Source organism: Hyla sarda, chromosome 8 (genome assembly GCF_029499605.1).
Source record: "Hyla sarda isolate aHylSar1 chromosome 8, aHylSar1.hap1, whole genome shotgun sequence".
Taxonomy (NCBI): domain Eukaryota; kingdom Metazoa; phylum Chordata; class Amphibia; order Anura; family Hylidae; genus Hyla; species Hyla sarda.
This window is the reverse complement of record NC_079196.1, coordinates 220,581,816-220,605,009: the sequence shown is the minus strand read 5'-3', so window position 1 is coordinate 220,605,009 and position 23,194 is coordinate 220,581,816. Positions and strand designations below refer to the sequence as shown.

The window sequence follows — 23,194 nt, the reverse complement described above, 5'->3', positions numbered from 1 at the left end:
GGTGTTACCAGATCATGTGCTCTGAGAACCGTGATGTGCACCGGTGCGGGGGGCCGAGTCTTCACGTCTTCCATCGCTGTCTCCATAGCTACGGGTCTGAGGAGAGATAAGAGACATGAGATTATGGATGTAGGTCCCATTACAAGTGTCACCGCCGCCGCCGCTACCGCCACCGCCATGACTTATTAACATACTTTGTGCTGGGGGGGGGCGGCGGAATAGTAAAAGCAACGCAAAGTGTAATGTACGACAAGAGACACCAATGAGGGGGGGGTCAGAGGCTGACTTATCCTTAGGGCGCGTTCACACTGAGTCATTCAAGAGGAATTTACGCGCGTAATTTCCTCTCGAATTCTCCGATTGGAAATAATTAACTTCTGCTTTGCCATTGACTTCAATGTATCTGACTCTGCGCTGTTCACGCTGCGTAAATTCCGTTCCACTCGAAGAAAGAACATGTTCATTCTTCTTGCAGAAGCCCATTGAAGTCAATGGTAAGCATGTTACCGCTTGAGATCGTTCCCGCACGGAATTTGCGCGAAATTCCCAACAAAGAAAGAAAGAAAGAAAGAAATAAAAAGGGAAATTCCAATTGGTGGTTGTAATCCAGCAAAAAAAAAAAAAAAAATAGCAAAAAAAAAAAAAAAACTGTTTCCTCCTATATTCCGCCCGGAAAATCAGCTTTTTGCGCAAAATTCACGCAAATAAAAAAAACTAAAATTCTGCGGCAGAATTTTTTCGCGAGGATTCCTCTCCAATTCCTCAGTGTGAACACACCTTTAGGGTACGTTCACACGGGCGAATTTTTTTGCGGGTTTCCCGCTGCGTATTTGAAAGTGGGCGGGCTCTTCTCGGCTGTCCGCAGTTCATCAATGCATGGCTTGAAATCTATCTATAGGAAATCTATTGCAAAACTACAACTCCCAGCATGCCCGGACAGCCTTCGGCTGTCCGGGCATGCTGGAGTTGTAGTTTTGCAACAGCTGGAGGCCCCCTGGTTGGGAAACACTGTCATACACCGATCACTATCTCCTCTACCCCTGGTGAACACTAGGTGGCAGCAGTGACCCATGACAGACTGGATACTGGTAATCACATTACATCTCACATTAATTGATAAACATATGTAACAGGAGTATATTGTCTGCGGCGTAATCTCACCAAACAATGAATCAGAGATAATAAATTTATAAAGTCACATGGTGTAATGTACTCCAGAATGTCTTCCAGTACATTATAGAGCCATGTCTAGCAGTCAGTGATCTCTCAACAAGAGGTACACTACCCAAAAGTAGCCTCTGCAGTGGATCGTCATGGAATGGGGTAGGTTATGTGCAGTGGATCACCATGGACCGGGGTAGGTTATGTGCAGTGGATCACCATGGACCGGGGTGGGTTATGTGCAGTGGATCACCATGGACCGGGGTAGGTTATGTGCAGTGGATCACCATGGACCGGGGTAGGTTATGTGCAGTGGATCACCATGGACCGGGGTAGGTTATGTGCGGTGGATCACCATGGACCGGGGTAGGTTATGTGCAGTGAATCACCATGGACTGGGGTAGGTTATGTGCAGTGGATCACCATGGACCAGGGTAGGTTATGTGCAGTGGATCACCATGGATCGGGGTATGTCATGTACAGTGGATCACCATGGATCGGGGTAGGCAGTGGATCACCATGGACCAGGGTAGGTTATGTGCAGTGGATCACCATGGAATGGAGTAGGTTATGTGCAGTGGATCACCATGGACCGTGTAGGTTATGTGCAGTGGATCACCATGGACCGGGGTAGGTTATATGCAGTGGATCACCATGGACCGGGGTAGGTTATATGCAGTGGATCACCATGGACCGGGGTAGGTTATGTGCAGTGGATCACCATGGACAGGGGTAGGTTATGTGCAGTGGATCACCATGGACCGGGGTAGGTTATGTGCAGTGGATCACCATGGACAGGGGTAGGTTATGTGCAGTGGATCACCATGGACAGGGGTAGGTTATGTGCAGTGGATCACCATGGACCAGGGTAGGTTATGTGCAGTGGATCACCATGGACCAGGGTAGGTTATGTGCAGTGGATCACCATGGACTAGGGGTAGGTTATGTGCAGTGGATCACCATGGACTAGGGGTAGGGTATGCGCAGTGGATCACCATGGACAGGGGTAGGTTATGTGCAGTGGATCACCATGGACAGGGGTAGGTTATGTGCAGTGGCTCACCATGGACAGGAATAGGTTACATGCAGTGGATCACCATGGACTAGGGGTAGGTTATTTGAAGTGAATCACCATGGACCGGGGTAGGTTATGCGCAGTGGATCACCATGGACGGGGGTAGGTTATGCGCAGTGGATCACCATGGACCAGGGTAGGTTATGTGCAGTGGATCACCATGGACCAGGGTAGGTTATGTGCAGTGGATCACCATGGACCAGGGTAGGTTATGTGCAGTGGATCACCATGGACCAGGGTAGGTTATGCGCAGTGGATCACCATGGACCGGGGTAGTTATGCGCAGTGGATCACCATGGACCGGGGTAGGTTATGAGCCGTGGATCACAATGGACCGGGGTAGGTTATGTGCAGTGGATCACCATGGACCGGGTAGGTTATGCGCAGTGGATCACCATGGACCGGGGTAGTTATGAGCCGTGGATCACCATGGACTGGGGTAGGTTATGTGCAGTGGATCACCATGGACAGGGGTAGGTTATGCGCAGTGGATCACCATGGACCGGGGTAGGTTATGCGCAGTGGATCACCATGGACCAGGGTAGGTTATGTGCAGTGGATCACCATGGATAGGGGTAGGTTATGTGCAGTGGATCACCATGGACTGGGGTAAGTTATGTGCAGTGGATCACCATGGACCGGGGTAGGTTATGTGCAGTGGATCACCATGGACCGGGGTAGGTTATGTGCAGTGGATCACCATGGACTGGGGTAGGTTATGTGCAGTGGATCACCATGGACTGGGGTAAGTTATGTGCAGTGGATCACCATGGACTGGGGTAGGTTATGTGCAGTGGATCACCATGGACGGGGGTAGGTTATGTGCAGTGGATCACCATGGACTGGGGTAGGTTATGTGCAGTGGATCACCATGGACTAGGGGTAGGTTATGTGCAGTGGATCACCATGGAATGGAGTAGGTTATGTGCAGTGGATCTCCATGGACCGGGTAGGTTATGTGCAGTGGATCACCATGGACAGGGGTAGGTTATGTGCAGTGGATCACCATGGACCGGGGTAGGTTATGTGCAGTGGATCACCATGGACAGGGGTAGGTTATGTGCAGTGGATCACCATGGACAGGGGTAGGTTATGTGCAGTGGATCACCATGGACCGGGGTAGGTTATGTGCAGTGGATCACCATGGACAGGGGTAGGTTATGTGCAGTGGATCACCATGGACAGGGGTAGGTTATGTGCAGTGGATCACCATGGACCAGGGTAGGTTATGTGCAGTGGATCACCATGGACCAGGGTAGGTTATGTGCAGTGGATCACCATGGACTAGGGGTAGGTTATGTGCAGTGGATCACCATGGACTAGGGGTAGGGTATGCGCAGTGGATCACCATGGACAGGGGTAGGTTATGTGCAGTGGCTCACCATGGACAGGAATAGGTTACATGCAGTGGATCACCATGGACTAGGGGTAGGTTATTTGAAGTGAATCACCATGGACCGGGGTAGGTTATGCGCAGTGGATCACCATGGACGGGGGTAGGTTATGCGCAGTGGATCACCATGGACCAGGGTAGGTTATGTGCAGTGGATCACCATGGACCAGGGTAGGTTATGTGCAGTGGATCACCATGGACCAGGGTAGGTTATGTGCAGTGGATCACCATGGACCAGGGTAGGTTATGTGCAGTGGATCACCATGGACCAGGGTAGGTTATGCGCAGTGGATCACCATGGACCGGGGTAGTTATGTGCAGTGGATCACCATGGACCAGGGTAGGTTATGAGCCGTGGATCACAATGGACCGGGGTAGGTTATGTGCAGTGGATCACCATGGACCGGGTAGGTTATGCGCAGTGGATCACCATGGACCGGGGTAGTTATGAGCCGTGGATCACCATGGACTGGGGTAGGTTATGTGCAGTGGATCACCATGGACAGGGGTAGGTTATGCGCAGTGGATCACCATGGACCGGGGTAGGTTATGCGCAGTGGATCACCATGGACCGGGGTAGGTTATGTGCAGTGGATCACCATGGACAGGGGTAGGTTATGTGCAGTGGATCACCATGGACTGGGGTAAGTTATGTGCAGTGGATCACCATGGACCGGGGTAGGTTATGTGCAGTGGATCACCATGGACTGGGGTAGGTTATGTGCAGTGGATCTCCATGGACCGGGTAGGTTATGTGCAGTGGATCACCATGGACAGGGGTAGGTTATGTGCAGTGGATCACCATGGACCGGGGTAGGTTATGTGCAGTGGATCACCATGGACAGGGGTAGGTTATGTGCAGTGGATCACCATGGACAGGGGTAGGTTATGTGCAGTGGATCACCATGGACCAGGGTAGGTTATGTGCAGTGGATCACCATGGACCAGGGTAGGTTATGTGCAGTGGATCACCATGGACTAGGGGTAGGTTATGTGCAGTGGATCACCATGGACTAGGGGTAGGGTATGCGCAGTGGATCACCATGGACAGGGGTAGGTTATGTGCAGTGGCTCACCATGGACAGGAATAGGTTACATGCAGTGGATCACCATGGACTAGGGGTAGGTTATTTGAAGTGAATCACCATGGACCGGGGTAGGTTATGCGCAGTGGATCACCATGGACGGGGGTAGGTTATGCGCAGTGGATCACCATGGACCAGGGTAGGTTATGTGCAGTGGATCACCATGGACCAGGGTAGGTTATGTGCAGTGGATCACCATGGACCAGGGTAGGTTATGCGCAGTGGATCACCATGGACCGGGGTAGTTATGCGCAGTGGATCACCATGGACCGGGGTAGGTTATGAGCCGTGGATCACAATGGACCGGGGTAGGTTAAGTGCAGTGGATCACCATGGACCGGGTAGGTTATGCGCAGTGGATCACCATGGACCGGGGTAGGTTATGTGCAGTGGATCACCATGGACTGGGGTAGGTTATGTGCAGTGGATCACCATGGACAGGGGTAGGTTATGCGCAGTGGATCACCATGGACCGGGGTAGGTTATGCGCAGTGGATCACCATGGACCGGGTTAGGTTATGTGCAGTGGATCACCATGGACAGGGGTAGGTTATGTGCAGTGGATCACCATGGACAGGGGTAGGTTATGTGCAGTGGATCACCATGGACTGGGGTAAGTTATGTGCAGTGGATCACCATGGACCGGGGTAGGTTATGTGCAGTGGATCACCATGGACAGGGGTAGGTTATGTGCAGTGGATCACCATGGACTGGGGTAGGTTATGTGCAGTGGATCACCATGGACTGGGGTAAGTTATGTGCAGTGGATCACCATGGACTGGGGTAGGTTATGAGCAGTGGATCACCATGGACTGGGGTAGGTTATATGCAGTGGATCACCATGGACGGGGATAGGTTATGTGCAGTGGATCACCATGGACTGGGGTAGGTTATGTGCAGTGGATCACCATGGACTAGGGGTAGGTTATGTGCAGTGGATCACCATGGACTGGGGTAGGTTATGTGCAGTGGATCACCATGGACTGGGGTAAGTTATGTGCAGTGGATCACCATGGACCGGGGTAGGTTATGTGCAGTGGATCACCATGGGCTGGGGCAGGTTATGTGCAGTGGATCACCATGGACCGGGGTAGGTTATGTGCAGTGGATCACCATGGACTGGGGTAGGTTATGTGCAGTGGATCACCATGGACTGGGGAAGGTTATGTGCAGTGGATCACCATGGACTGGGGTAAGTTATGTGCAGTGGATCACCATGGACCGGGGGTAGGTTATGTGCAGTGGATCACCATGGACCGGGGTAGGCTATGTGCAGTGGATCACCATGGACCGGGGTAGGTTATGTGCAGTGGATCACCATGGACAGGGGTAGGTTATGTGCAGTGGATCACCATGGACAGGGGTAGGTTATGTGCAGTGGATCACCATGGACCGGGGTAGGTTATGTGCAGTGGATCACCATGGACTGGGGTAGGTTATGTGCAGTGGATCACCATGGACAGGGGTAGGTTATGTGCAGTGGATCACCATGGACCGGGGTAGGTTATGTGCAGTGGATCACCATGGACTGGGGTAGGTTATGTGCAGTGGATCACCATGGACAGGGGTAGGTTATGTGCAGTGGATCACCATGGACCGGGGTAGGTTATGTGCAGTGGATCACCATGGACTGGGGTAGGTTATGTGCAGTGGATCACCATGGACAGGGGTAGGTTATGTGCAGTGGATCACCATGGACCGGGGTAGGTTATGTGCAGTGGATCACCATGGACTGGGGTAGGTTATGTGCAGTAGATCACCATGGACCGGGGTAGGTTATGTGCAGTGGATCACCATGGACCGGGATAGGTTATGTGCAGTGGATCACCATGGACGGGGGTAGGTTATGTGCAGTAGATCACCATGGACCGGGGTAGGTTATGTGCAGTGGATCACCATGGACCAGGGTAGGTTATGTGCAGTGGATCACCATGGACTGGGGTAGGTTATGTGCAGTGGATCACCATGGACAGGGGTAGGTTATGTGCAGTGGATCACCATGGACCGGGGTAGGTTATGTGCAGTGGATCACCATGGACCGGGGTAGGTTATGTGCAGTGGATCACCATGGACAGGGGTAGGTTATGTGCAGTGGATCACCATGGACTGGGGTAGGTTATGTGCAGTGGATCACCATGGACTGGGGTAGGTTATGTGCAGTGGATCACCATGGACCGGGGTAGGTTATGTGCAGTGGATCACCATGGACTGGGGTAGGTTATGTGCAGTGGATCACCATGGACAGGGGTAGGTTATGTGCAGTGGATCACCATGGACCGGGGTAGGTTATGTGCAGTGAATCACCATGGACTGGGGTAGGTTATGTGCAGTGGATCACCATGGACAGGGGTAGGTTATGTGCAGTGGATCACCATGGACAGGGAGGGGTAGGTTATGTGCAGTGGATCACCATGGACTGGGGTAGGTTATGTGCAGTGGATCACCATGGACCGGGGTAGGTTATGTGCAGTGGATCACCATGGACTGGGGTAGGTTATGTGCAGTGGATCACCATGGACAGGGGTAGGTTATGTGCAGTGGATCACCATGGACCGGGGTAGGTTATGTGCAGTGGATCACCATGGACTGGGGTAGGTTATGTGCAGTAGATCACCATGGACCGGGGTAGGTTATGTGCAGTGGATCACCATGGACCGGGATAGGTTATGTGCAGTGGATCACCATGGACGGGGGTAGGTTATGTGCAGTAGATCACCATGGACCGGGGTAGGTTATGTGCAGTGGATCACCATGGACCAGGGTAGGTTATGTGCAGTGGATCACCATGGACTGGGGTAGGTTATGTGCAGTGGATCACCATGGACAGGGGTAGGTTATGTGCAGTGGATCACCATGGACCGGGGTAGGTTATGTGCAGTGGATCACCATGGACTGGGGTAGGTTATGTGCAGTGGATCACCATGGACAGGGGTAGGTTATGTGCAGTGGATCACCATGGACTGGGGTAGGTTATGTGCAGTGGATCACCATGGACTGGGGTAGGTTATGTGCAGTGGATCACCATGGACCGGGGTAGGTTATGTGCAGTGGATCACCATGGACTGGGGTAGGTTATGTGCAGTGTATCACCATGGACAGGGGTAGGTTATGTGCAGTGGATCACCATGGACCGGGGTAGGTTATGTGCAGTGAATCACCATGGACTGGGGTAGGTTATGTGCAGTGGATCACCATGGACAGGGGTAGGTTATGTGCAGTGGATCACCATGGACAGGGGTAGGTTATGTGCAGTGGATCACCATGGACTGGGGTAGGTTATGTGCAGTGGATCACCATGGACCGGGGTAGGTTATGTGCAGTGGATCACCATGGACTGGGGTAGGTTATGTGCAGTGGATCACCATGGACAGGGGTAGGTTATGTGCAGTGGATCACCATGGACCGGGGTAGGTTATGTGCAGTGGATCACCATGGACTGGGGTAGGTTATGTGCAGTAGATCACCATGGACCGGGGTAGGTTATGTGCAGTGGATCACCATGGACCGGGATAGGTTATGTGCAGTGGATCACCATGGACGGGGGTAGGTTATGTGCAGTAGATCACCATGGACCGGGGTAGGTTATGTGCAGTGGATCACCATGGACCAGGGTAGGTTATGTGCAGTGGATCACCATGGACTGGGGTAGGTTATGTGCAGTGGATCACCATGGACAGGGGTAGGTTATGTGCAGTGGATCACCATGGACCGGGGTAGGTTATGTGCAGTGGATCACCATGGACTGGGGTAGGTTATGTGCAGTGGATCACCATGGACAGGGGTAGGTTATGTGCAGTGGATCACCATGGACTGGGGTAGGTTATGTGCAGTGGATCACCATGGACTGGGGTAGGTTATGTGCAGTGGATCACCATGGACCGGGGTAGGTTATGTGCAGTGGATCACCATGGACTGGGGTAGGTTATGTGCAGTGGATCACCATGGACAGGGGTAGGTTATGTGCAGTGGATCACCATGGACCGGGGTAGGTTATGTGCAGTGAATCACCATGGACTGGGGTAGGTTATGTGCAGTGGATCACCATGGACAGGGGTAGGTTATGTGCAGTGGATCACCATGGACAGGGGTAGGTTATGTGCAGTGGATCACCATGGACTGGGGTAGGTTATGTGCAGTGGATCACCATGGACCGGGGTAGGTTATGTGCAGTGGATCACCATGGACTGGGGTAGGTTATGTGCAGTGGATCACCATGGACTGGGGTAGGTTATGTGCAGTGGATCACCATGGACTGGGGTAGGTTATGTGCAGTGGATCACCATGGACCAGGGTAGGTTATGTGCAGTGGATCACCATGGACTGACTGCAGCTTTCCCTTCAGGTCACTTGTACAGGACCCTGCAAACAGCATTTACATGGTAGAAGGATTCTCCTGCCCTTCAGGACCCCGGGACAGTCGGGTGACCAACGGGGGGAGGGGAGTGCTGCTGTGCCGTCCCTGCCGGTTATGGTCGGGCCCTCAGTTCTGCTATCACCGGCCCCGTCGGCTCCGTTCTCCCGGTAGATCACTTACCTCTACAGTCCAGCGTTCCCCGTGTCCTAGCAACCAACTTCGGCCTCCCAGGATGCAGCGGGGCCGCGCGGCTCGTTGCTAGGCTACGCACCACTTCCTTTCACTTTCCCCGGTGTCTTCCTGTTTAACTACATTCCCCAGATCCTACATGTGTTCTCAGGGTAAGGAGTCCTGGGACTTGTAGTCCTCACGCTGAAGTCCATTGGAATGGTGCCCATGCGCATTCATTGGGGCATATTTTTTTTGTTTAGTGTTTTTGGCCGCCAATTGTATTTTACAATGAAATCACAAATTTTTCCACGAAATCTGCAGCGAAAGCAATAATATTATTGTGGGGCATCAGTTTTTACACGTTGCACTTATCCGTAAGAATGACACGTTATCTCTATTCTGTAGGTCCATCCGATACCCAATTTATAAAGGTTTTATTTTATTTTATTTTACTACTTAAAAAATAACAATATATTATATAGAATATTTTTATATGAAAATTAGTATAGTTAAAATCGGCCTCTCCTGACCCTTTAACTCTTATTTTACCGTATACGAGGATGTTTGAGACATATTTTTTGCACCGTGATCTGTATTTTTTTCGGTACCACTTTTATTTTAATTCGATTTTTTTTATCGCTTGTTTAATCTTTTTTTTTTCTTTTATATGATGTGACTGAAAATCAGCAATTCTAGACTTTGATATTTTTTCACAAATACGCCATTGACCGTGCGGTTTATTCACCGTTATATTTTAATAGTTTGGACATTTACGCACACAACACCACATATGTTTATTTTTGTTTACATTATTTTATTTAATAGGAAAAGGGAGGTGATATAAACTTTTATGGGGGAAGGGGCCTATTCACATTTTTTATAATTTTTTTAAATATTTCCTTCACTTTTTTTTAGCCCCCAGAGGAGGTGATTACATGGAATACACTGATTAATGTTATGGCATAGCACAGGACAGAGGGAGGTAGGGACCCTCCGCCCGGCCTCTCACCTGATCTGGACCCCACGATTTTGCCGCAGTGGTCCCAATCAGCTCCCTGAGCTAATCAGGAACTGTATTTTCCCATTGTAGACCCCACAATGAACTTTGATTGTGGCGTCCATAGGGTTAATGCCAGAGATCAGCCCAGTCAGCAATGTCCAGCATTAGCCTTGAGTCCCACCGGGTATGAAGTGGGCACAGCCCCTGGGTGCGCGCTGAAGAGACCCGAGTACAGCTCTTGGGCATCATCGGCGCACCCATAGAAATGAATAGAGCGTATACCGTCTAGCAGTAAGCTGCTGAGTGAGACGGGGTCCTGTTCCGGAGACCATGGGGGGGTCCCAGGGATCGGACCTCCCATGATCAGCAACGTATCCCTTATCCTGTGAATAGGGTATAAGTTCATTTTGGCTGCAGTACCCCTTTAAATATTGGATGGAGTTAAGTTATTGGGGGGCAATATAACTAGTATAATTATTGAGGGCACTCTGACCATTATAATTATTGGGGGCACTCTGACCATTATAATTATTGGGGGCACTCTGACCATTATAATTATTGGGGGCACTCTGACCATTATAATTATTGGGGGCACTCTGACCAGTATAATTATTGGGGGCACTCTGACCAGTATAATTATTGAGGGCACTCTGACCAGTATAATTATTGGGGCACTCTGACCATTATAATTATTGGGGGCACTCTGACCAGTATAATTATTGAGGGCACTCTGACCATTATAATTATTGGGGGCACTCTGACCATTATAATTATTGGGGGCACTCTGACCAGTATAATTATTGAGGGCACTCTGACCAGTATAATTATTGGGGGCACTCTGACCATTATAATTATTGGGGGCACTCTGACCATTATAATTATTGGGGGCACTCTGACCAGTATAAATATTGGGATCACTCTGACCAGTATAATTATTGGGGGCGCTCTGACCATTATAATTATTGGGGGCGCTCTGACCATTATAATTATTGGGGGCACTCTGACCATTATAATTATTGGGGGCACTCTGACCAGTATAATTATTGGGATCACTCTGACCAGTATAATTATTGGGGGCACACTGACCATTATAATTATTGGGGGCACTCTGACCATTATAATTATTGGGGGCACTCTGACCAGTATAATTATTGAGGGCACTCTGACCATTATAATTATTGGGGGCACTCTGACCATTATAATTATTGGGGGCACTCTGACCAGTATAATTATTGAGGGCACTCTGACCAGTATAATTATTGAGGGCACTCTGACCATTAGAATTATTGGGGGCACTCTGACCATTAGAATTATTGGGGGCACACTGACCAGTATAATTATTGGGGGCACACTGACCAGTATAATTATTGGGGGCACTCTGACCAGTATAATTATTGGGGGCACTCTGACCAGTATAATTATTGGGGGCACTCTGACCATTATAATTATTGGGGGCACTCTGACCAGTATAATTATTGGGGGCACTCTAACCAGTATAATTATTGGGGGCACTCTGACCAGTATAATTATTGGGATAACTCTGACCAGTATAATTATTAGGGGCACTCTGACCAGTATAATTATTAGGGGCACTCTGACCAGTATAATTATTGGGGGCACTCTGACCAGTATAAATATTGGAATCACTCTGACCAGTATAATTATTGGGATCACTCTGACCAGTATAATTATTGGGGCACTCTTACCATTATAATTATTGGAGGCACTCTTACCAGTATAATTATTGGGGCACTCTTACCATTATAATTATTGGGGCACTCTGACCAATATAATTATTGGGGGCGCTCTGACCATTATAATTATTGGGGGCACTCTGACCAGTATAATTATTGGGATAACTGACCATTGGTAATACACATATGGGTACTATGACGTGTGTCCACAATTAAAGGGAGCGTCTTCCTTGTATAACTGTTGGGGGGCATGGTGACAGTGACAATAATATGAGGACACTGACTGATAATATTTAATGGGTACCATTGCTGGTTCTTTTAGGAGATCTCTAATGGTAGAACCAAATATTTAAACATTGACCAGCCTCAACTTCAGGACAAAACTATGGATCACATGACATAACTGAAGCCTAGTGTGTACAGGGACCTATCGGGACCTCCATCCATTAGACCCTGAGAGCGTCTCTCACTATGGAGGACCCTTCATATCCTTACATTACAACCAGCATCTATATCACTGAGGACTGTGTAATGCTTCCTTTCTCCTGCGGGGGCAGTACAGGAAAATCAAGCAGTTCCTTTTGGCAGATTTCTGACCCTTCTTGGCATAAATATGAAGTCACCAGCGCTCAATGACTCTGTTCCATTTTCTGGAAGACGAATCTCTAGCGTCACCGCGACCTCTTGTCCTTTCGATGCCTCATTGATTTTCTCGTAAAAAAAAAAAAAAAAAATCGTCCAAATCCATCAAAAAGCTTTTGTCAGCCGCCGTCGTAAAGTGCCGCCGCGCACTAATATAAAAGGTCTAAAAATAACCGTAATGAGATTGGAAGACGCGGGGACAGGTTTTATGTCTGCTGCTAAAGATAGCGCCCGAGGCGGTGATGTCACCGCTGGGCAGCGAGGGGTTAATACTCGGAAACGGCGTACTTTCTTATTTTCCAGGAAAATGTGTCGGGAAGAAAATGTAAGAATCTGAAGTAATAGAGATGGTGAAATATGGCGGAAACAGCGTATCCGAGCCTGTACTGTGTGATACCCTGTAACTGCTGAGCTGCTGTATCTAAGGGTGCACGCTCACCACTTTTTTGCTATACAGTTCCTTCCCATATACGGTTCCAAGTTAAAAACCATACGGAACCGTATAGCAAGCCGTATGCATTGACTTAAAGTATAAACTTTTTTTATACATCAACTGGCTCCAGAAAGTTAAACAGATTTGTAAATTACTTCTATTAAATAATCTTAATCCTTTCAGTACTTATGAGCTTCTGAAGTTGAGTTGTTCTTTTCTGTCTAAGTGCTCTCTGATGACACCTGTCTCGGGAACCGCCCAGTTTAGAAGCAAATCCCCATAGCAAACCTCTTCTAAACTGGGCGGTTCCTGAGACACGTGTCATCAGAGAGCACTTAGACAGAAAAAAACAACTCAACTTCAGAAGCTCATAAGTACTGAAAGGATTAAGATTTTTTTTTTTATAGAAGTAATGTACAAATCTGTTTAACTTTCTGGAGCCAGTTGATATATATATATAAAAAAAAGTTTTTTTTCCTGGATAACCCCTGTAAACCGTATGTCAAACGCATCATCTGGTTTAGTCCGTTTGCGGCTTATACGGTTTTGTCCGGTTCTTTACCCGTACCCAAAACCGTAGTCTACCACGTTTTTTGGTCTGGGTGAAAAACCGTATTAGGCTGGGTTCACACTACGTTTTCTCCCATACGGGAGCGCATACGGCAGGGGGGAGCTAAAACCTCGCGCTCCCGTATGTCACCGTATGCGCTCCCGTATGTCATTCATTTCAATGAGCCGACCGGAGTGAAACGTTCGGTCCGGTCGGCTCATTTTTGCGCTGTATGCGCTTTTACAACCGGACCTAAAACTGGTCAACCACAGTTTTAGGTCCGGTTGTAAAAGCGCATACGGTGCAATAATGAGCCGACCGGACCGAACGTTTCACTCCGGTCGGCTCATTGAAATGAATGACATACGGGAGCGCATACGAAGGCATACGGGAGCGCAAGGTTTTAGCTCCCCCCTGCCGTATGCGCTCCCGTATGGGAGAAAACGTAGTGTGAACCCAGCCTTAAACCGTATATGTTTTTTTTTTTTTAACATGGGAGTCAATGGGAACCGTACAGAACTGTATGTGCGTTCGGTTCCATCCGGTTTTTGACTTTGCACAGTTCTTTTTCTTGGAATTTCAATCAAACAAGTGAAACTTTATTCAAAATGGAGTGAAAAGTTAAAAAAGTATAGTTTTTTTTTTCTTCAAAAACGGATGCAACCGGACATCATTTTTCAACACCGTATACGTTTTTTAACCGTGTACGGGTTGAAATTTGTAGGCACGTTTTGATACAGTTTAGTCCGGTTTTGAGGAATCCGTTTTTCCTCAAAAACCTGAGTGTGAATGCACCCTAAGCCTATCATGTCTTATATCAGTGTTTTCCAACCAGGGTGCCTCCAGCTGTTGCAAAACTACAACTCCCAGCATGCCCGGACAGCCGTTGGCTGTCCGGGCATGCTGGGAGTTGTGGTTTTGCGACAGCGGTTTAAGGGCTGGATCACATCACGTTTTCTCCCATACGGGATCGCATACGGCAGAGGGGAGGTAAATCCTCGCGCTCCCGTATGCTTTCGTATGCGCTCCCGTATGTAATTCATTTCAATGAGCCGGTCGGAGTGAAACGTCGGCTCATTTTTGCACCGTATGCGCTTTTGCAACCGGACCTAAAACCGTGGTTGACCACAGTTTTAGGTCTGGGGAAAAAAGCGCATACAGCGCAAAAATGAGCCGACCGGACCGAACGTTTCACTCCGGCCGGCTCATTGAAATGAATTACATACGGGAGCGCATACGAAAGCATACGGGAGCGCGGGGATTTAGCTCCCCCCTGCCGTATGCGATCCCATATGGAAGAAAACGTGATGTGAACCCAACCTAAGGGTGCGTTCCCACACGGCGTATACGCAGCGCATTTCACGCTGCGCAAAATTTACAGCAGCAGCGGGAAATACGCTGCGTATTCCTTGCTCACTATACACACAGGGCTTTCCGGCGGCAGCCCTGTGTGTGCAGTGAGTTTTGGAGGCGGAGCCGCGCGTCACAGTCACGCCGGCGCACGGCTCCGCCTCCAAAACTCACTACACGCGTAGGGCTGCCGCCTGAAAGCTTTGTGTGTATAGTGAGCAAGGAATACGCAGCGTATTTCCCGCTGCTGCCGAAAATTTTGCGTATACGCCCGGTGGGAACGCACCCTAATACTGTTTGCTGAGTGTATCTATCTATCCTGATCACATGCATTACAGTCTGCTAAGCAGCTGTATCTAAGCTGGCCGTTTGTTGAGCCAGTGTATCTAAGCCTAATATGAGTTAACATTTCTGTGGAAATTCTGTATATAAAAATATAGGCGGAGACTTATCAAAACCTGTGGAGAGGCAAAGTTGCCCAGTTGCCCATAGCAACCAATCAGATCGCTACTTTCATTTTTAACAAGGCCTCTGCAAAATGAAAGAAGCGATCTGATTGGTTGCTATGGGCAACTGGGCAACATTTCCTCTGCACAGGTTTTGATAAATCTCCCCCATTATGTGTGATACTGTTTGTGATTATGTGTATCCAAACCTACCATGGGTGATACTTTTGTGCTGAGCTGCTGTATCTAAGCATGTCATGTGTGGTACTGTCTGTCAGGGCTGTGTATCTAAGCCTATAATGTATGAGGATGTCTGTTTAGCTGCTGAATCTAAGCCTATCAAGTGTGATACTGTCTGCTGAGCCAATGTATCTAAGCCTATCAAGTGCGATACTGTCTGCTGAGCTGTTTATTAAAATTTTTCATGTGTGATACTGTGTTCTGAACTGATGTATCTAAGCTTGTCATGTGTGATACTGTCTGCTGAGCTGATGTATCTAAACCTATCATGTGCTGTTCTGTCCGCTGAGTTGCGATTTTCAATCCTATTGTGTGTGATACAGTCTGCTGAGCCGTGCATCTGTCTATTGAGCTGTGTATCTAAGCTTATAATGTTTGGTACTGTCTGTTGAGCTGTGTATCTAATTTTAGCATGTGTAGTACTGTCTGTTGAGCTGTGTATCTAAGCCTATCATGTATGGTACTGTCTGTTAAGCTTTGTATCTAAGGCTGTCATGTTTGGTACTGTCTGCTGATCTGTGTATCTAACTCTATCTTATATGATACTGTTTGTTAATCTTTGTATCTAAGGCTATCATGTTTAGTACTGTCTTTTGAGCTGTGAATCTAAGCCTTTCATGTTTGGTACTGTCTGTTAAGCTGTGTATCTAACTCTATCATATATGATACTGTCTGTTGAGCTGTATATCTGAGGCTGTCATGTGTGGTTCTGTCTGTGTATCCAAGCCCAGCCCAGCATACAGTAATATAAATAATGGCTCTGATGTAGCCTTATCAGATACCCCGGACAGTAGATGGCGCCAGTAACCGGTTTTCTTTCTGGTTTAGTGAAATCCCTTTATATGGCGGATCATGACATTGTGCGGAGCATCAAATGCTGGATTAAAGGAATCCAAACAAGTCATTGATAAGAAGCTATTCAGGCAGTGTTAAGGGTTAACTCCGTGGCCCCTACAACCTGTCCAGCCACCATGATGGATATTTATAGAGAGAAAGGTTAGTCAAATATTTTGACAGCTGAGAGCCGCCCAGGGATCCGATCCCAAAGTGATGTGAGGGGGGGGGGGGGGGGGCATCGTGGGTTCATCGTCCCATCCCAGGACCTTATAAGACAACAGCAGCAGACCCCAGGAGAGCGGACCCCTGTACAGGTAACTCCACCACCACTAAACCCTGCACATCTATCTATATATCTCATATCTATCTATCTCATATCTATCTATCTCATATCTATCTCATATCTATCTCATATCTATCTCATATCTATCTATCTCATTTCTATCTATCTCATATCTATCTCATATCTATCTATCTCATATCTATCTATCTCATATCTATTTATCTATCTCATATCTATCTATCTATCTATCTATCTCTCATATCTATCTATCTATCTATCCATCTCATATCTATCTCTCTCTCTTATCTATCTATCTATCTCATATCTATCTATCTCCTATCTATCTATCTATCTCCTATCGATCTATCTCATATCTATTTATCTCATATCTATTTATCTCATATCTATCTATCTATCTATCTCCTATCTATCTATCTATCTATCTCATATCTATTTATCTATCTCATATCTATCCATCTATCTCATATCTATCCATCTATCTCATATCTATCCATCTATCTCATATCTATCTATCTCATATCTATCTATCTCATATCTATCTATCTATCTATCTATCTCATATCTATCTATCTATCTATCTCATATCTATCTATCTCATATCTATCTATCTCATATCTATCTATCTCATATCTATCTATCTATCTCATATCTATCTATCTATCTATCTCATATCTATCTATCTCATATCTATCTATCTCATATCTATCTATCTCATATCTATCTATCTCATATCTATCTATCTCATATCTATCTATCTATCTCATATCTATCTATCTATCTATCTCATATCTATCTATCTATCTCATATCTATCTATCTCGTATCTATCTATCTCATATCTATCTATCTTATATCTATCTCATGTCTATCTAGAGAAAAGTCCAAGTGGAACAGCACTTCAGTACAATCAGTCCAGGTAGGTGCACGCAGAAATAAACCTGGTCAGGGCCCACAGTTATCCACCAAAAACAAAGTTGCTGCAGCACACAGAAGTAGTGAAAAAGGTGATTTATTCCATCCAACAAGCAACGTTTCAGCCGCCCATGCGGCCTTTTTCAAGCTCAAATACATAGTGACCAAACAAAGTATTTATATGGTGTCTCAATTCATACTAAATTACAATCAATTGATCAAAAAAAATAGTGCATTACAAATATCAATATAATTATTACATATTTAATACTGTGCAACATATATAAACCACGTTCATAGTTAATACAATAAAAAAAAAGTGCCATGGTGTATTAAATAAGAAGGTTAAAAACCTTAATAAAGTGCCGGTGCATCAAGTGTAAATAATTAGGTGCTAATTACTACAGAGCGGGAGACAGGCGGAGCCGGGTACACTCACCAATGAGGAGCTATACTGTATCTGCATCACCATCAAGCGTCACACGGAAGACGCGCGTAACCGCGTGTCCCACGCTATGTTAGTATTGTACAGTAGCGGAAGTACGTCACCCGTTGGCGCATGTCGGCCGACGCACTTCCGGTATAGAGCGGACAGCCAGTAAGAGTTTGCCACGTCATTGGTAAGTAGCCAGGACCGGATGTGGAGGTAAAACACCGGATAGTCCCAGTGCCATATTGACTGAGGGCAAAAGAATGGGCAAAAAATATACAAATAAAATTAGGAGTATACTAATGATGAAGTTAGAGTCCTCACGGCCCAGTCGCAGCCAAGAGGAACATAGAGTACTAAAAGTAAAAAAGTAAACATAAGTAAAATTAGGATATGTGTCTTATTGGCCCAATCGCAGCCAAATTGGACACGGAGGAGTGGATTACAGATGACCCAATCGCAGTCATCAAAATGCGTGCACAGTTGTCGATACGGCCCAATCGCAGCCATATCTGACATATGTGTACAGGTTTATGGATAGTACCCTATTAGGATGGCCCAATCGCAGCCATACCAATGGTCCCTTGGCTTAACAGCGTACTGCCCAACTTGGCATCTAACACATGGCAAGAATGGGTCTTCCTGTTATCAGTCCCGGGGACACAATTCTGTATACCCCAGGATGACAGTCAGGTGAAGGCAGAGCCAACAAGTTTCTTTCAACACGGGTACTTAACCATATGTTTTGATTACAACCGTAGATCTGACAAAAGTGTCATAAAATAGAAAAATCATATGTATATAAAAAAAAATAATAAAAAAATATATAAAGAAATAAAAAAAAATAAAAAAATGGTTGTTATAAAGAAAATGATTATATTTTAATTGTGTACATGACAGGCAAACACCATCACTGGCTGATCCGTTCTAGATAAATGCTCCAACAACATCACATAATGAAAAGATTAAATAATAAAATATTAAAAATATTTGGCTCCTAAATGGGAAAGGCAACCGGCTGCTCATCTCCGTCTCTGTAAAAGAAGAGAAAAAGAAAGATACATATCATAAAATGATACAAGAAAAAGGTCACAACTACAAATCTTACAAAACAAGAGGCGGATCAAAATGACAACAACAGAACGGTTATCCAGCATTATAGATCTGGGTGGATACAGTGTCATCTACATTCAGTCCTTCCGGACGTAATGTTTGTAGTGTATGTATCCATTTTAGTTCACAACGTTTAAGTTTGCTCTCTGGATCCCCACCTCTCTTCATGGGGGGGATGTGGTCGAGAAGAACAAACTTAAGATCTTTCTCACCGGGGTTAGCCTCCACAAAGTGTTTCGAGACGGGTAGGTCCATGCGTTTTTTTTCTCACTGTATATCTGTGGTGGTTGAATCTTGTCCGGAAGTCCCATGTAGTCTCCCTCACATAGAGGAGATGGCATTGGCACATCAGGACATACACCACAAAATCTGAAGAGTATGTAAGATAATGTTTTAAGTGATAACATATCCCGTATCTGGATGTACAAACGTCGGGCCCTTCAACATGTGTGCACAGTTAACACATCTGCAGCAAGGGAATGAACCCTTGCTGCGGACAGAGATATATTGTTGTGTTGGTTTCGTCAGAGAAACATCGGACTTAACTAACTTATCGCGTAAGTTGTTGGTACGTCGATAAGATAGTAATGGGGAATTGGAAAATTCCTTAATTTGTGGGAAACTCTGTGACAGCAATTTCCAATGTCTCTTAAGGACATTGGAAATGCGGCCTGATAAATCACTGCAGGTGGACACAAAAGCAATTCGTGAACTAAGTTGTTTCTTCTTTGGTTCATATATAAGTTTGTGCCTATTCATAACTAGTACCTTCTCCTTACTCTGTTTTAAAAGGGATTTCGGATATCCACGATTAGGAAAATTATCTACCATTTTGTTTAATGCAGGTTCAATTTCTTCCTCCGCGGAGATGATGCGTCTTGGCTGCAGCATTTGGCTAGCGGGCAAAGAACGCACCATCGGCCGCAGGTGACAGCTTGAAAAGTGTAACACTGAATTGGTGTCAGTTGGTTTGACATAGAGTCCCGTATATATACTACTGTGTCCAGAAACTGGACACTGGATGTCGAAGAAGTAAGTGTAAATTGGATATTGGATGTAATGGAATTTAGATAAGAAAAAAAGCACTGTAACTGAAAATCTGAGCCAGTCCAAATCAAAAAAATATCGTCTATGTACCTCCACCACCCCAGCAACATGCTGGAGTGGTGGGACACATAGACGAAACGTTCCTCGAGCACGGCCATGTACACATTGGCGTATGTTGGCGCCACATTTGTCTCCATGGCCGTGCCCGAGGTCTGTAAATAATATACATCATTAAATAAATAAAAATTCTTACGTAAAATCAAATCCAAAAGGGTAATAACAAATTCAACTTTCTGAGGAGAAAAAGAATCTGTGATGGTGGATCTGACAGCCTCTACACCCCCATCGTGTGGGATGGAGGTGTAGAGGCTAGTCACATCCAATGTAGCAAGAATCGTATTTTTTGGAATCTCAATTTCTGCAATTTTTTTTGTAGAAAATCTGATGTATCACGTAGATATGATTTGGCTTTCACTGCAAACGGCCGTAATATCTGGTCCACAAAAATAGACAGTCTACTGGTGATTGAACCCCTCCCGGAGACAAAGGGTCTTCCGGGAGGGTTCTCCAGCGACTTATAGGAAATGGAACATACAGGTAATCAAAAAATTGTTTATCAATCATACCTGATTGAAATGCATCCTCTAGAGTGTTTCTAATTTTCTAATTGGGTCATCTGTAATCCACTCCTCCGTGTCCAATTTGGCTGCGATTGGGCCAATAAGACACATATCCTAATTCTACTTATGTTCACTTTTTTACTTTTAGTACTCTATGTTCCTCTTGGCTGCGACTGGGCCGTGAGGACTCTAACTTCATCATTAGTATACTCCTAATTTTATTTGTATATTTGTTTGCCCATTCTTTTGCCCTCAATATGGCACTGGGACTATCCAGGATCGATGTGCGCCGGTGTTTTACCTCCACATCCGGTCCTGGCTACTTACCAATGACGTGGCAAACTCTTACTGGCTGTCCGCTCTATACCGGAAGTGCGTCGGCCGACATGCGCCAACGGGTGACGTACTTCCGCTACTGTACAATACTAACATAGCGTGGGACACGCGGTTACGCGCGTCTTCCGTGTGACGCTTGATGATGATGCCGATACAGTATAGCTTCTCATTGGTGAGTGTACCCGGCTCCGCCTGTCTCCCGCTCTGTAGTAATTAGCACCTAATTATTTACACTTGATGCACCGGCACTTTATTAAGGTTTTTAACCTTCTTATTTAATATACCATGAAACTTTTTTAAAATTAACTATGAACTTGGTTTATATATGTTGCACAGTATTAAATATGTAATAATTATATTGATATTTGTAATGCACTATTTTTTTTGATCAATTGATTGTAATTGAGTATGAATTGAGACACCATATAAATACTTTGTTTGGTCACTATGTATTTGAGCTTGAAAAAGGCCGCATGGGCGGCTGAAACGTTGCTTGTTGGATGGAATAAATCACCTTTTTCACTACTTCTGTGTGCTGCAGCAACTTTGTTTTTGGTGGATAACTATCTATCTCATATCTATCTATCTCATATCTATTTATCTCATATCTATCACTATACACTTGCCCTTTGCTGGATGCCATATTTCATATAAAGGAATAAGAGTGTTCCCCTCGGTGGATTCATATTTAGGTCACTGTGAACCTGTTAAAGATACAGGGAGACAACAAAGAGGTGTCGCTCAGGGCCCAATTAGAGCAATATTAGGTCTAGAGACAGTGGGGACCTTGAGCTATGAAAGGACACCCTGGATGGGGTGAACTTGTTTGGGAAGATCCTAAGTGACCTGATGTATCTTCCCCAGACTCCATCTCCACAGGGGCAGAAGCTGCTTCTATGATTATGTTCATGGCTGGTCAGGCCTAAGGGAGAACTGTCTATCTATCTATCTCATATCTATCTATCTATCTCATATCTATATTATCTATCTCATATCTATCTATCTATCTCATATCTATCTATCTCATATCTATCTCTCTATCTCTATCTATCTATCTCATATCTATCTATCTCATATCTATCTATCTAATATCTATCTAATATCTATCTATCTATCTCATATCTATCTATATATCTCATATCTATCTCATATCTATCTAATATCTATCTATCTATCTCATATCTATCTCATATCTATCTCATATCTATCTCATATCTATCTATCTCTATCTCATATCTATCTCTATCTATCTCATATCTATCTCTATCTATCTCATATCTATCTGTCTATCTCATATCTATCTATCTTCACAAATGTTTCTCAATTATAACTGACCCACAATTGAAGTGTAAAAATAAATCTATCTTAAGTCTTCCCATCTACTGACAGCAAGAAGAATCAGTGAATAAACTGAGGAATAAAAACACAATAGCCCTTAGAATGTGTGAGATGTATCGGGATCAGTTCTCCATTGTGTATGAGATGTACAGTCAGTGTATGAGATATACTGTCACAGTGTATGAAATGTACAGTCACAGTGTATGAGATGTACAGTAAGTGTATGAGATGTACAGTCAGTGTATGAGATGTACAGTCACAGTGTATGAGATGAACAGTCACAGTGTATGAGATGTACAGTCAGTGTATGAGATGTACAGTCACAGTGTATGAGATGTACAGTCACAGTGTATGAGATGTACAGTCACAGTGTATGAGATGTACGGTCACAGTGTATGAGATGTACGGTCACAGTGTATGAGATGAACAGTCAGTGTATGAGATGTACAGTCACAGTGTATGAGATGTACAATCAGTGTATGAAATGTACTGTCACAGTGTATGAGATGTACAGTCACAGTGTATGAGATGAACAGTCAAAGTGTATAGATGTACAGTCAGTGTATGAGATGTACAGTCAGTGTATGAGATGTACAATCAGTGTATGAGATGTACAGTCAGTGTATGAGATGTACAACCAGTGTATGAGATGTACAGTCAGTGT

The 23,194-nt window shown here is 45.7% G+C and overlaps 2 protein-coding genes across 14 annotated transcripts in view; one reads left to right on the top strand and one right to left on the bottom strand.

Annotated features, from left to right (window-relative positions):
* Positions 1–9,327, bottom strand: part of CFAP70 (cilia and flagella associated protein 70) — a 69,044-nt gene extending 59,717 nt beyond the window's left edge. The window contains exons 1-3 of one of the 3 annotated variants that reach the window (XM_056536477.1): positions 9,035–9,219; positions 2,665–2,700; positions 9–96 (exon numbers count right to left, since the gene is read on the bottom strand). In XM_056536477.1, coding sequence (XP_056392452.1) covers positions 9–86 — 78 coding nt within the window. In that variant the 5' untranslated portion in view covers positions 87–96; positions 2,665–2,700; positions 9,035–9,219. The other 2 variants (XM_056536475.1, XM_056536476.1) reach the window with 2 other exon arrangements.
* The window catches only part of MSS51 (MSS51 mitochondrial translational activator), a 136,106-nt gene that overhangs the window by 1,645 nt on the left and 111,267 nt on the right, over positions 1–23,194 (top strand). For 6 of the 11 annotated variants that reach the window (XM_056536488.1, XM_056536489.1, XM_056536487.1 and 3 more), the window contains exons 1-2: positions 9,308–9,409; positions 16,423–16,590. In XM_056536488.1, the coding sequence (XP_056392463.1) occupies positions 16,566–16,590 (25 nt within the window). In that variant the 5' untranslated portion in view covers positions 9,308–9,409; positions 16,423–16,565. Of the gene's footprint in view, positions 1–9,267; positions 9,410–15,596; positions 15,619–16,422; positions 16,591–16,677; positions 16,746–17,607; positions 17,651–23,194 lie in introns of those variants that run through there. The other 5 variants (XM_056536480.1, XM_056536485.1, XM_056536481.1 and 2 more) reach the window with 5 other exon arrangements.